This window comes from Odocoileus virginianus, chromosome 6, assembly GCF_023699985.2.
Source record: "Odocoileus virginianus isolate 20LAN1187 ecotype Illinois chromosome 6, Ovbor_1.2, whole genome shotgun sequence".
Lineage (NCBI taxonomy): Eukaryota > Metazoa > Chordata > Mammalia > Artiodactyla > Cervidae > Odocoileus > Odocoileus virginianus.
In genome coordinates this window covers 32,772,460-32,784,928 of record NC_069679.1, presented here as the reverse complement: position 1 = coordinate 32,784,928, position 12,469 = coordinate 32,772,460, and the positions used below count along the sequence as shown (strand labels likewise).

Below are 12,469 nucleotides of genomic sequence, written 5' to 3'. Positions count from 1 at the left end.
TTCCCTGGCGCCCCACGGCCAGCTGACTCCTGGCCCAGTGCCCTCTACGTACCTTCTCTGAACTGGGCTGGGGCCACGTTCCCGTCTCCCTCGCGCCCACCCTTCTCTCTCTACCCGTCTCACTCTCCAAGTTTACCTGACAAAGCACGGGGCGGTGTAGCCGAGGCGCGTCCGCCCACGAACGCACCGGGAGCGTCCCTAACACTCGCGGGTGGGGAGCGGAGCCCGGGCCCGGAGGGACACACCGGGCGAGGGGGCGCGGCGGCCCGGCCGGGAGAGTGTCGTGTCCCGAGCAGGCCTCAGGGCGGCACTCTGGCCCCGCGGCCGGCGCGCTCGGGCGGGCCTCTGGGCGCCGACCCACGCTGGCCGGGAACGTGTCTCCCGGTGACGCAGCCCCGGGTGGGGAACGTGGTGCGGCGGCGGCGGCGGCGGCGGCGGCGACGGTGACGGTACGCGCCTTAGCCGCCCGCGAGAGGACGTGCGCTGCTGCGGGAGGCGGCGGCGGCGGCGGCGGCGGCGGCGCCGCGGGACCTGGAGCGGCCGGCGGGAGCCGGGAAGCAGGACGCAGGCGCGGGCGAGGAAGTAGGTCCCGGGCGCGGCGCTCAACAAAGAGCGGGGCCGCCCCCCTGAGGTATCCTACCGACCCCGAGCGCCGGCGGGCGGGCAGACCGGTCCGGCAGTTCGCGGGCGGCCTGGGAGGGGGAAGGGCCGCGGCCGGAACCCGGCGGCGGGGCTCTAGGGACCCTTCCAGGCCGGCTGGTCCGCGGTCCCCGGACGGGCGGAAAGGAAGGGGCTGGGCCGCTCGGGATTGTAGCCTCTGCTTCTCCCCCGTGCAGGCGGAGCTGCGGGCAGAGGCTCCATGTTGGGAAGCGGCGCCGCTCGTCCTCGTTAGCGGGAATCGGGGCGCCGCGGGCAGAGCCGGCGGGGGCCGGGCCCTGAGTGAAGATGGAGGCCCCTCTGCGGCCTGGGGCCGACATCCTGAGGCGGAACCCGCAGCAGGACTACGAGCTCGTTCAGAGGGTCGGCAGCGGCACCTACGGGGACGTCTATAAGGTGAGGCAGGCCGGACTCTTTTCCTCTGGTCAGCTGGCTTCCAGGAATAGGCCACTTTCTGGGAAGTATGAGGAGGGGGCAAGATGCTTTTATTGTTGCATCTTGGAGATGCCGCGGCCGTGGTTCCGTGTGCTCGGTTTCAGGGCACCTTTCAATTCACTGCTTGCTCTGATCGCTCCAACAAGCACAACTAATCACACCTTTGCAAACTACCGTTGTACTTTTTTGTGGTATAAAGGCTTTTTCATGCTTATTTATGGTATCCAGGGGAGTTCGAATCTGCTTACGGAGTTGCACTTGGAAGTGTTCTTGTCTTAGCATGGAAAAATGCTTCCTGGAAGTCGGGAGACCAGAAAGTATATTGACATTCCGACATTTGCATAAAAAAACTTTTTGATGGATAATGGTGGTTTAAAAAGTCCTGTGAAATCCCTCCTCTCAGTTTTATCTGTAAGCAGTCTAAAAAGTGGCTTGGGCACAAACATCATCGTATGTAGAACAATGCTTTTCCTGGCAGAAGTTTCATTATTTGTATCAGGTGATTTCTTTTTCTACTTTAGCAATTCCTCTCTTTGAAATTTATAACATCCCATGACCAAGAGCGATTAAGAGCTGCTGTCCTTTTAATTGTACTTGTTTGCTTTATTTGGAACGAAAGACGAGGATGTTACTCTCAATTTGAGATTTGAAAAAACACAGAGAAGCAAACCCAGTTCCTTAAGTTCACTGAGTTCTTGAAGGATCATGATGAAAGAGATTGTTTCAGATTGTCTTACGCTTTTTGTTTTCTGTTTCAAAAAGGGATCTCTACTGCAGCTCATATATATTGAGGGAAATTTCCTTGGATTTGGAACAGCTTTGTTTATTGGATTTAATCATGTTATATATGCCATTATTCCAAATAACACTCCTGCATGTACTTGAAACTGGCCTTTGTGTTATATGGTTAATTAACCAGTAGAATCCTCTGGGGTATGTTGTTTTGCACAGGTGGTTATATGGAAGAAAATCATCCTTTCTTCCTAACTTCTGTTTTTTTAATATCTTCCCTATTAATAGTAACAATTTGAGGTTGTGTTAAGGCAGCTCTAACACTGTTTGATTCTATTGAGTTGAAAAGTAATGGGTAGGATTTTTATTTAAACAAGCATTTGCATCTTCTGTACTACGTACTGTTCTGTATGGGATGTTGAATTGAGAGGAAGTTTCCAGCTTTTGCCTTGTGAATAATTTTAATTCAAAATGGATAGTTATAATAGACTCCAGAATCCTCTTTACATAGAATTAGAGGTAGTTAACTCTTGTTTATTCATGAATTAGACATTTTGTGGAATGATCTTTAAAAACTTGAAATTCCTATTTGCTTTCTCAGTCCCGCTTTTTAGTCATCTTCTTTTTATGATTCACTTTGTATTACTAGTTCATGTTAATCATACAGTTGTTCATCATCAATTCAGTTCATGTTAATAATACAGTAATCTGAATTCTAGTTCTTGTATATTTTCTCTCCTTCCTACTACAAGAACTTTTAAAGTGTTCCCCACAGAAATCCCAAGACTTTCACCATTTTTCTTTATAAATATAACAACTGAAGCAGTTATCTGGAGCGGGGTTTTATCCTTGCCAGGGAAAGCAAAAGGTTATATTAAAGGGGCAGCTAAGATTACTTCTTACCCTGGGGCCTCCCTGCCCTATCTCTCTTCTGCAGTTCCTAAACAGAGGATCAAAGACTGAATATCATACAGCACGTTCAACCTCCCACCTCACAAGTGATCCCCACGGGAAGCCAGTTGCTGATTCCTAAACATCCTCAAAATCCTGATTCCTTGTCTTTTGTTTTCCTTTGTTCTAATTACCTGGAATCACCTCCCTCCTACATTTCCAACTATTATCCTAACTGTCCAGGAAAGCCTTACTCCAGTGCTCTTCCAGAAGGCCCTAGACCTTCCCCATTATCGCTCTAGCCTCATTTATTACTCTTCCCCCTTCTTCATTGTCTTCTAGCCTGCTTGCTCTTTCTTAAAAAGAATGTACATCTTCCTACCTTTGGGCCTTTGTTCTGGCTATCCCTGCTGCTCAGAATGGCTTTCCTCAGACAGCCACATGGTTTGCTCCCTTCCCTCCTTGCTTTTATACCCTCTCAATCTTTTTTCCTATTTCTTTTTTCTACAATCTTTTTTCCTACTTCTTTTCTCTTTGCACTTATCACTCTAATGTTTTACTTATTTTTTTCTTGTTATCTGTCTCAATCCACAACACACTCCCTGAGGGCAGGAATTTTATCTGTTTTACTCACTGCTCTGTCTCTAATGGTACCTAGAATTGTGCCTGGCATAGAATAAGTACTTTCTGAAACTGATGAATGAATGACTATCATTAATTCTGTCCCCTACTTCTCTGGGTGTATGCTTTTGACATCACAACACTAACTTAACATTTAATGCTCTATATATTCTTGTAATGCTGATTATATCCTGCATATGTATTTTTATTACAAAAATTCAATTACTTGAGTCCCCTAGGAAAAATATTTCTGGAAAACTATTTCATAGCATATCCATTTTCAATATTTTAAAACCTACAGAATTTTAAGTCTGTCTATTTACTGCTTAATGTGCCTAAAAACATGTAACATTCAAACTGTAGGATTGAAGTTTTTAACTCAGAGCACTTAACTTTATTATTTATCACTGTGTTTAGGATGAACTGAAAATCCTAGAAAGTTTTAGGAGAATTTCAGTCTGTGATGTAAACTAGCAAAATAATTACAGTGAAGCACTGGAAGCGCAGAGTCTTAAACCACTGGACCTCCAGGAAAGTTCCTTATTTCTTTTTCTATCTTATGGACCTGAAGCTTTGAGATTTTTTGGTGAATTATTTTTGTTCTTCAGAGACACAGATCCCCTCTGAAGCTCCTGTCTTTCTTGAGAATCCCCAGGAGGGCAGAACTCAAACTGGCTATTCCTGGGTTGAAAGACTATTACAAAGATTCCTTTAAATAAATGGGTTAAATTATTGAAGGTGAAAGCAGGAAATAGTGGAGGGGAAAGAAACACAAAGGAGAAAAGAAATGCGGTGGAAGATGTATGAGAGATTAAATTTCAGCTAAGCAAATTTTGTTTATAATTAACATTAATTTTAAGATCTTCCAGCTGAAGGAGGAAGCCTGGAGAGTTAGTGTCTCTGCTACCTTCTGTCCATAGTAATTAGCCAATTGTATCATGATACAGTTTGCAACTACAGGACAAGTCATTTGGGTAGGTTGCCTTTATCCAAGTATTTGTATCAAAGTTGTTCCCAACCTCCCTTCCAGAGAAGTGTTAGTATCTTTTTTATGGGTTATAAATTTAGGGTGGGTTGATCTCATGTATTCTTTTCTAACCTGTATTGCTTTTTCCGATTGATTATATAAAAGTGTGATACGTTTAGCTCCAGGACAGGAACAAATGTCTTCTGCTCATTACTGTACAGTAGCAGACAGACAGATGCTCAATAAATATTTGTTGAATGATATTATTTTTAGAAATTAACCAGAGATAAGTACTGTTAATAATTTATTATTAATAGTTTATTTCAGGCATTTTTCCTAAAAGTTTTCAAACCAATATGTTTTAAACATGGCTTTTATAAAGTTGGTATCATGATGTATCTCTTTTCTACTTGGTTGGAATGGCCAGCATTTTCCCTGATCTTTAAATTGTTGTTGTTGTTTAACCACCAAGTCATGTCTGACACTTTTGCAACCCCGTGGACTATAGACCACCAGGCTCCTCTGTCCATGGGATTTCCCAGGCAAGAATACTGGAGTGGGTTGCCATTTCCTTCTCCAGGGGATCTTCCCGACCCAGGGATTGAAACCACATCTCCTGCATTGACAGGTGGACTAAATGAGCCCTGGTGTTTAAATAGTCTTCAAAAATACCATGTTTAAAAGACCCATTGAACAAATCCTCATTTAGTTAATGATTCTAAGTTTCACATTGTTGTTTTTAATTTTTACAACTTAAAATAATGTTATAATTTGTGTAGAAATCTTTGTCACATAGTCTTGTTACTTCTGTGTGTTCTCTGGGTGCTGGATGAACTGGGTTCCCTGTAATGAATCCCTCTTTTATATATACCGTCCCTTTCTTTTCCCCAAGCCAGAAATCACAGTTCTAGTGACTTTAGATACATTAAAGCTTAACCCTGGATCTCATTTTATAAAAACAAAACTTGATACATCACAGTCCTTCTGTAGATACTCATTTATTCAAGAAATACTTATTTCTTTCTATTTATTCAGGAAATATTTGGTTTTTTTTTTTTTTTCTGTTGAGTGCCAATGTATGGTATGGTATGGGGATGCACACATGAAAAAAGCACACTATCAACAGGAACACATAATCTAGTCAGGAAAGCAGACATGTAAGCAGTCATAATTTGGTAAATGCCAGAATAGAAATGAAGTGGGAGAAATGCTCAACTTTGTTTTTTTTTTTCTGTAGGGACTAGGGAAAGGAGAAGAAGGAAGAGAACTATGATACAAACCAGGGAATATTAAAAAGAGAGGGGACATTAACTGGATTTTAAAAGAATTCATGGTGATTTCTAGGTGGACAAATGGGAAAGAAATCGTAGGCTGTGGGAATAGTGTGTGCAAATACCTAGTGGCTTGAAAAGCCATGATAAATCTTGAGGGATCTGCATCTGCTTTCCAGGTTTGGTTTGACCAAACCTGGCAGAGACTCCATAGATGGGGAGTACAAGCTATTTACTGGCAGACAGGGCTTCCCTGGTGGCTCAGAGGTTAAAGTGTCTGCCTGCAATGTGGGAGACCTGGGTTCGATCGCTGGGTCGGGAAGATCCCCAGGAGAAGGAAATGGCAACCTGCTTGAGTACTCTTGCCTGGAAAATTACATGGATGGAGAAGCCTGGTAGACTACAGTCCATGGGGTCACAAAGAGTTGACTGAGCGACTTCACTCAATCACTCACTGGCAGACAAGGACCAGATAATGGACCTTGTATGTCATAGCAAAGAATTTGGGCTTCTTCCTGTAAACTGAAGAAACACTTTAGGAGGGAAACTCTCGTGTAGAGGCTGGATTAGACAAAGTTTCTGAAAGTATAGAGACCGGTTACTGAATAATCCAGATTAAAGTTTATGCAAGCTGAAATTTAGGCACTGGTATTAGAGATGAAATGATAGATTTGCATTGTACTTAGATGATCAAAATTACCCGGTGATGAGTGAGGGAAAAACTGGTAGCCAGTTGCATTTAGAATTTCTGCTTGGATGATTGCATTGGTATCATCAACAGAATTAGGAAATGCCAGATTTGTGGGTTCTGGATCTTGTGTTTGGTTTTGGATGTATGACAGTACATAGGTGATTATGTCCAACAGATGGTAGAAAATGCAGCTCTGGCCTTAAGAGAGCTGGACTGGGGATACAGGTTTGGGAGTCATTGTCTCTTTGTGGGATGGTACCTGTGTAGTACAGCTGAGGTTACCTAGAAGAGTACATTTGTAAGAGAGCTGAGGAAAGACAGTAGCCTTAGAATTATGACAGAAGAAAAGAATATGTTGAAGGTGTCTGAGAAGAAACAAAAAGTTATGAGGAAGTTCTTTCCATAGAACTCAAGGAGTTTCAAGAACTCATCTCTATCATCCTGAGTCTGTTGTTTCCTCCAGCTCTAATTGCGATAAGGCAAATATTTTCATCTTCCAGAAAATTTAAATCTGAGGTTTCGTGTCATTTCTTTTTATTCTCTTTGTCCACAGATTAAAGTTTTAGAATAATATGGCTTTTAAGGCCTGTCTCTCCTGACATTGAATTTCCTTCCATTCTTTATATGTACTCTACTCTGTCCGTCAGGTTTTTGCAGGTACTGTTTCCTTTTCCTAAAACATCCTTCCTCTTGTCTTTCATCTCTCTTTTACTGTTTGCATTTCTCTTTAAACATTGCATTTCAGGGAGGCCTTTTCTGTCCGTTAGATAAAGTCATATCTGTCTGCAATAACTTCTTAAATAATATTTATCATTTGTCACTCATCTTTGTTGCTGTCAGTGTTCCTCCTCTGCTCAAAGTGCAAGTCTAGGAATTGTGTTTACCACTGAATCAGCTAACCTGACATAGTGCCTAGCATATAGTAAGTGCTCAATAAAAATGTTTTGAAGGCGTGAGTGACATAGTGGTCATTTAAGTAAGGAATCAGAAATGTTCGTTCAGAGCAGAAGAGTTGAGATGTGAATGGTCAGTAAGGAAGTAGGGGAATGTAGACCACTTTTTGAAGCAGCTTAGCTATGAAGGGAAAAGGAAATGAGACACAGATGTTTCTTCCACTGTTTCTGTTTTTTTTTTCCTTCCATTGAGTCTGATTACAGTTTTTCAGTTATTATTCTTTAAACTTGTCTTATCACCCAGTTGACCAGGAGTGTTGTGAGTTTAGAGAAGGAATTTGACTAAGAAAGCAGTCAAGACAGAATTTGGGAGGAATTGAAAATTTAGAAAGATTACATGCGAAAACTTTGGTTGGAATTGTTGGGGATCAAAAGGTAGGGGGTAAATTTAAAACCTCCTTCTCTACCTTTCTTTTTCCTTCCTCTTTTATTCTCTTCTCTGAAATAGAGTCTCCATTGATTTCCAGTCCCAGTTGTTCCGTTATGGGTATGGTAGGATGAGGCACATTGATGAATTGGAAGCTAGGATGGAGCCGGGAGATGATAGGGTGGAAAGGGGTAAAGGTTCAACCATTGTTTATAGAGGGCCCCTTAAGTGCCAGACACTGTTCTGGGGTCTTGGAATATACCAGTGAGCAGTGCAGACAAAGATTCTTGCCCTTGTGGAAGTTACATTGTAGGGGAAAGAGAGAGTGAATAAACAATAAGCATAATAAATAAGTTGTATGGGGTGTTAGAAGGTGACTAAAGATGTGGAAAGAAGAAAAAGCTGAACAAGTTAAGGGGTTCAGGGTTGCCAGGGTGATATCAGGAAGGTAGGTTGAGAAATGATATTAGGATGAGCTTTGTGGGCCACAATGAGAAGGTTAGGTTTGAGTAAAAGACTTCAGGCAAATAAGGAGTTGGCCAAGCTGATATCTGGGTAATCAGAGGAAGTCTTAAATATCTCTCTATCTTACTGAATCACCTAACCCTATCTCTTCAGCTAAATTGTAAGCTTAGTGTTATGAGTTAGAACTGAGACACCATCATTGCCATCATTGCATCTCATTGGCTGGTGCAGGAATACAAGTCATTGTGATTTTAATTAAGTTCAGCAGTTGTATGTAAGTTACCCATTTCTATGTCATTTTTTAACAGCATAATTTTGCAAACAAAGGATGTGTGTCTGCTTCTACTATCTTTCCCCACTGGTGTTCTCTAATCTTTAAATGCTAATAAAATAGACATGGCTAATGACTCCAAATCTGAAGGTAATAGAGGATGGACACATTAATATATTCTGCCTGTTATTTCTCTGACATTTGCTATCAAAACAACCACTCACTTAAAAAAAAAAAAAAAACTAACAGTATGTGTGAATATACTATCCTTTCTGTAACCTGGTAATCTGACATAAGAGACAGTTGGGTTGTTATGTTAGGGTGAGAGAGACTGAATAACTTGCAAAAATAGGTTAACAGCAGGAAATGAGAGTCTATTTAAAATGATGTTTTTTATTAAGCTAGTGGATATCTTATTAAAAGTTATTTAACTTGATGTTTTAAATATTGTGTAATATTACTATTAAAATAAAACATGTTTTATTCAGATGAAGTGTACTACTATGGATGTTTACTGTTTTGTAAATCATTTGGTTAAACTCTTATTTTGTATTTATTTTTCTTACTGTGTAGAAGTAGCTTTATGTTATGACTTCCTAAAAAAGATCATGGTTCTGATGGTGGATGTGAAGGTTAGGATCATGGTTAGAGGCAAATGATGTTAAAATTCCTTTCTACTTTCATAGAAATGTTGCAAAAACAATAAAAGTCTTTAAAATACTTTTAACATTGTGAAAACAGACATAAAACAGTGCCATCAGTGGTGCAGGTGTATAAATTTCAGTTCCAAAATTAACTTTTAGATACAGCCTCAGCCTTAGGCTTATAATGCATCTAGTGTTCTTATTATCTTCATAGGTTCAGTATTTTCATTTTAACTATCATTTCCAGTGTTTTTGATGAAGACAAGTGTGATAGAATATAGATCAACTTTAGTAGATTCTTAGTGCAAAGAAATAGAGGAAAACAATAGAATGGGAAAGATTAGAGATCTCTTCAAGAAAATTAGAGATACCAAGGGAACATTTCATGCAAAGATGGGCTCAATAAAGGATAGAAATGGTATGGACCTAACAGAAGCAGAAGATCTTAAGTAGAGGTGGCCGGAATACACAGAAGAACTATACAAAAAAGATCTTCATGACCCAGATAATCACAGTGGTGTGATCACTCACCTAGAGTCACACATCCTGGAATGCGAAGTCAAGTGGGCCTTAGGAAGCATCACTGTGAACAACGCTAGTAGAGGTGATGGAATTCCAGTTCAGCTATGAAAGTGCTGCACTCAATGTGCCAGCAAATTTGGAAAACTCAGCAGTGGCCACAGGACTGGAAAAGGTCAGTTTTCATTCCAATCCCAAAGAAAGGCAATGCCAAAGAATGCTCAAACTATTACACAATTGCACTCATCTCACACTCTAGTAAAGTAATGCTCAAAATTCTCCAAGCCAGGCTTCAGCAGTACATGGACTGTGAACTTCCAGATGTTCAAGCTGGATTTAGAAAAGGCAGAGGAACCAGAGATCAAATTGCCAACATCTGTTGGATTATAGAAAAAGCAAGAGAATTCCAAAAAAAAAAATCTATTTCTGCTTTATTGACTATGCCAGAGCCTTTGACTGTGTGGATCACAACAAACTGTGGAAAATTCTGAAAGAGACGGGCATACTAGACCACCTGACCTGCCTCCTGAGAGATATGTATGCAGGTCAGGAAGCAACAGCTAGAACTGGACATGGAACAACAGACTGGTTCCAAATCGGGAAAGGAGTACATCAAGGCTGTATATTGTTACCCTGATCATTTAACTTCTATGCAGAGTACATCATGAGATACGCTGAACTGGATGAAGCACGAACTGGAATCAGATTGCCAGGAGAAATATCAATAACCTCAGATATGCAGTTGACACCACCCTTATGGCAGAAAGCAAAGAAGAACTAAAGAGCCTCTTGATGAAAGTGAAAGAGGAGAGTGAAAAAGTTGGCATAAAGCTCAACATTCAGAAAACTAAGATCATGGCATCTGGTCCCATCACCTCAGGGCAAATAGGTGGGGAAACAATGGAAACAGTGACAGACTTTATCTTTTTGGGCTCGAAAATCACTGCCGATGGTGATTGCAGCAATGAAATTAAAAGACACTAATCCTTGACAGAAAAGTTATGACCAACCTAGAAAGCATATTGAAAAACAGAGACATTACTTTGCCAACAAAGGTCCATCTAGTCAAGGCTATGGTTTTTCCAGTAGTCATGTATGGATGTGAAAGTTGGACTATAAAGAAAGCTGAGTGCAGAAGAATTGATGCTTTGAACTGTGGTGTTGGAGAAGACTCTTGAGAGTCCCTTGGACTGCAAGGAGATCCATCCAGTCCATCCTAAAGGAAATCAGTCCTGAATAGTGATTGGAAGGACTGACGTTGAAGCTGTAACTCCAATACTTTGGCCACCTGATGTGATGAACTGACTCATTTGCAAAGACCCTGATGCTGGGAAAAATTGAAGGTGGGAGGAAAAGGGGACAACAGAAAATGAGATGGTGTGATGGCATCACCAACTCGATGGACACGAATTTTGGTCAACTCTGGAGTTGATGATGGACAGGGAGGCCTAGTGTGCTGCAGGCCATGGGGTCACAAGAAGTCAGACACGACTGAATGACTGAACTGAACTGATATTTACTTTTGCTTTCAGAATTTATATGTTTCACTCTAAGCTTTAAATTGTGGTTTCAGACCAAATATGTAGGAAGAGAAACATGTGATATTCATTAACTTATTAACAAGTGATACTTTGTTTTCAGGGCTTTGTTGTCAGTTTGAGAATTTAGTTCTAGATCAAATAAATTGGAGCAGTCACTTTCACTTGGCTGCATTAGACTACTTTTGAGTATTTGACATGTTTGAATGTCATTAGGAAGCTTTTGCTTTTCAATTATGTGAAGTACTGTATATGTTTGAGAGTGTAGATTACTCTTTGAAAAAGGCAAGATGAATTTAGGTCTAATATAACTCTACTTCTGTTAAATGTCATAATCTCCCACTGAGATTTTGAAAAGATGATGTGGGAAGCCGGCTGATAGCCCAGTCTATCCTTGGAGGTGTTTGGGCCCATGACTCATGCTGGCCCCCACCTTCTAACATTTTTATAAAAATAAAATTGGATTAAAATGACTAAGAGTGACTAATGTTTGTTTAGCTCTTTCAAAATCAGTATATTACTTGTTTCTCACAATAGTCCTGTGAAATAGGTGGGACAGATGTATTGTCATCTCTGATTTACCCAAGAAGAAACTTATTTGCTCTAGGTCTTACAGTTATAGGTGGCACTGTGAGGACATGAATCCGGATCTTCTGACTCTGTAGTTCCTGTTCTTTCCACTAAAGCAAACTGCCTCAGGACTACATCTTTAAATTCATTGCTGTATACATGGCCCTTAACACATTGCCCAGCATGTAAAAAGCTCTAAACAAATTATGGGCAGATGGTCAGATGAGACTTGGCAGCCTTATTCCTCTGCTAAGAGGTGAGAGATTTTTTTGGACTGATTTGAATATGCATATAAGCTTCAGGTCTTAACTCGAAATTTCAGAAGTACTTTTTTCTGGTTACCCACCTGGTCGGTCATTACCCTTTACCCTTAAATTTTCCAAATTGGAGCTCAGGCTCAGTTTGCTTTTACTGTGGAGATTAACTTAGCTCATAGTCATCCTGTGTGTTAATAAATAAAAGAGAAACTATTCTTTTTCTTGGTTGTTAGACAGCCTTCCTGATGTGTCTTCTCTTGTGCTCATTTTGTTGGAAACTTAGACTTATTGTTACCTGGATTAACTGGGTCCCATAGACTAGATTTGGTAAGCTAAGTTAAAATAAATAAAATGCTAATTATTTCATGTGGTAGAATAGCCTGCCTTTTGTAGTGTTAGCTAGTTACTTCCAGTTGCCTCTAATTTAAGTCATATCCCGAGAAGGCTATCTTGTGAACCCATGTGTTACCTCTCACATACGTGCTTCCTCTTTTTTAGGTGCCTTGTGCCCTTTTTGCCCCCTCTCTTCTTTTTTTAACCCTGTCCCTTATCAGTATCAAGAGGAATCCAATGTGGGCATGACAATATATTTTAATAGACATAACTTGCAATAAATTATT

The 12,469-nt window shown here is 41.0% G+C and overlaps 1 protein-coding gene across 1 annotated transcript in view; it reads left to right on the top strand.

Annotated features, from left to right (window-relative positions):
• The first annotated feature begins 497 nt into the window (after nucleotides 1–497).
• Nucleotides 498–12,469, top strand: part of MAP4K5 (mitogen-activated protein kinase kinase kinase kinase 5) — a 114,784-nt gene continuing 102,812 nt past the window's right edge. The window contains exons 1-2 of the mRNA XM_070469107.1: nucleotides 498–582; nucleotides 837–1,053. Coding sequence (XP_070325208.1) covers nucleotides 946–1,053 — 108 coding nt within the window. The 5' untranslated portion in view covers nucleotides 498–582; nucleotides 837–945. The remainder of the gene's footprint in view (nucleotides 583–836; nucleotides 1,054–12,469) is intronic.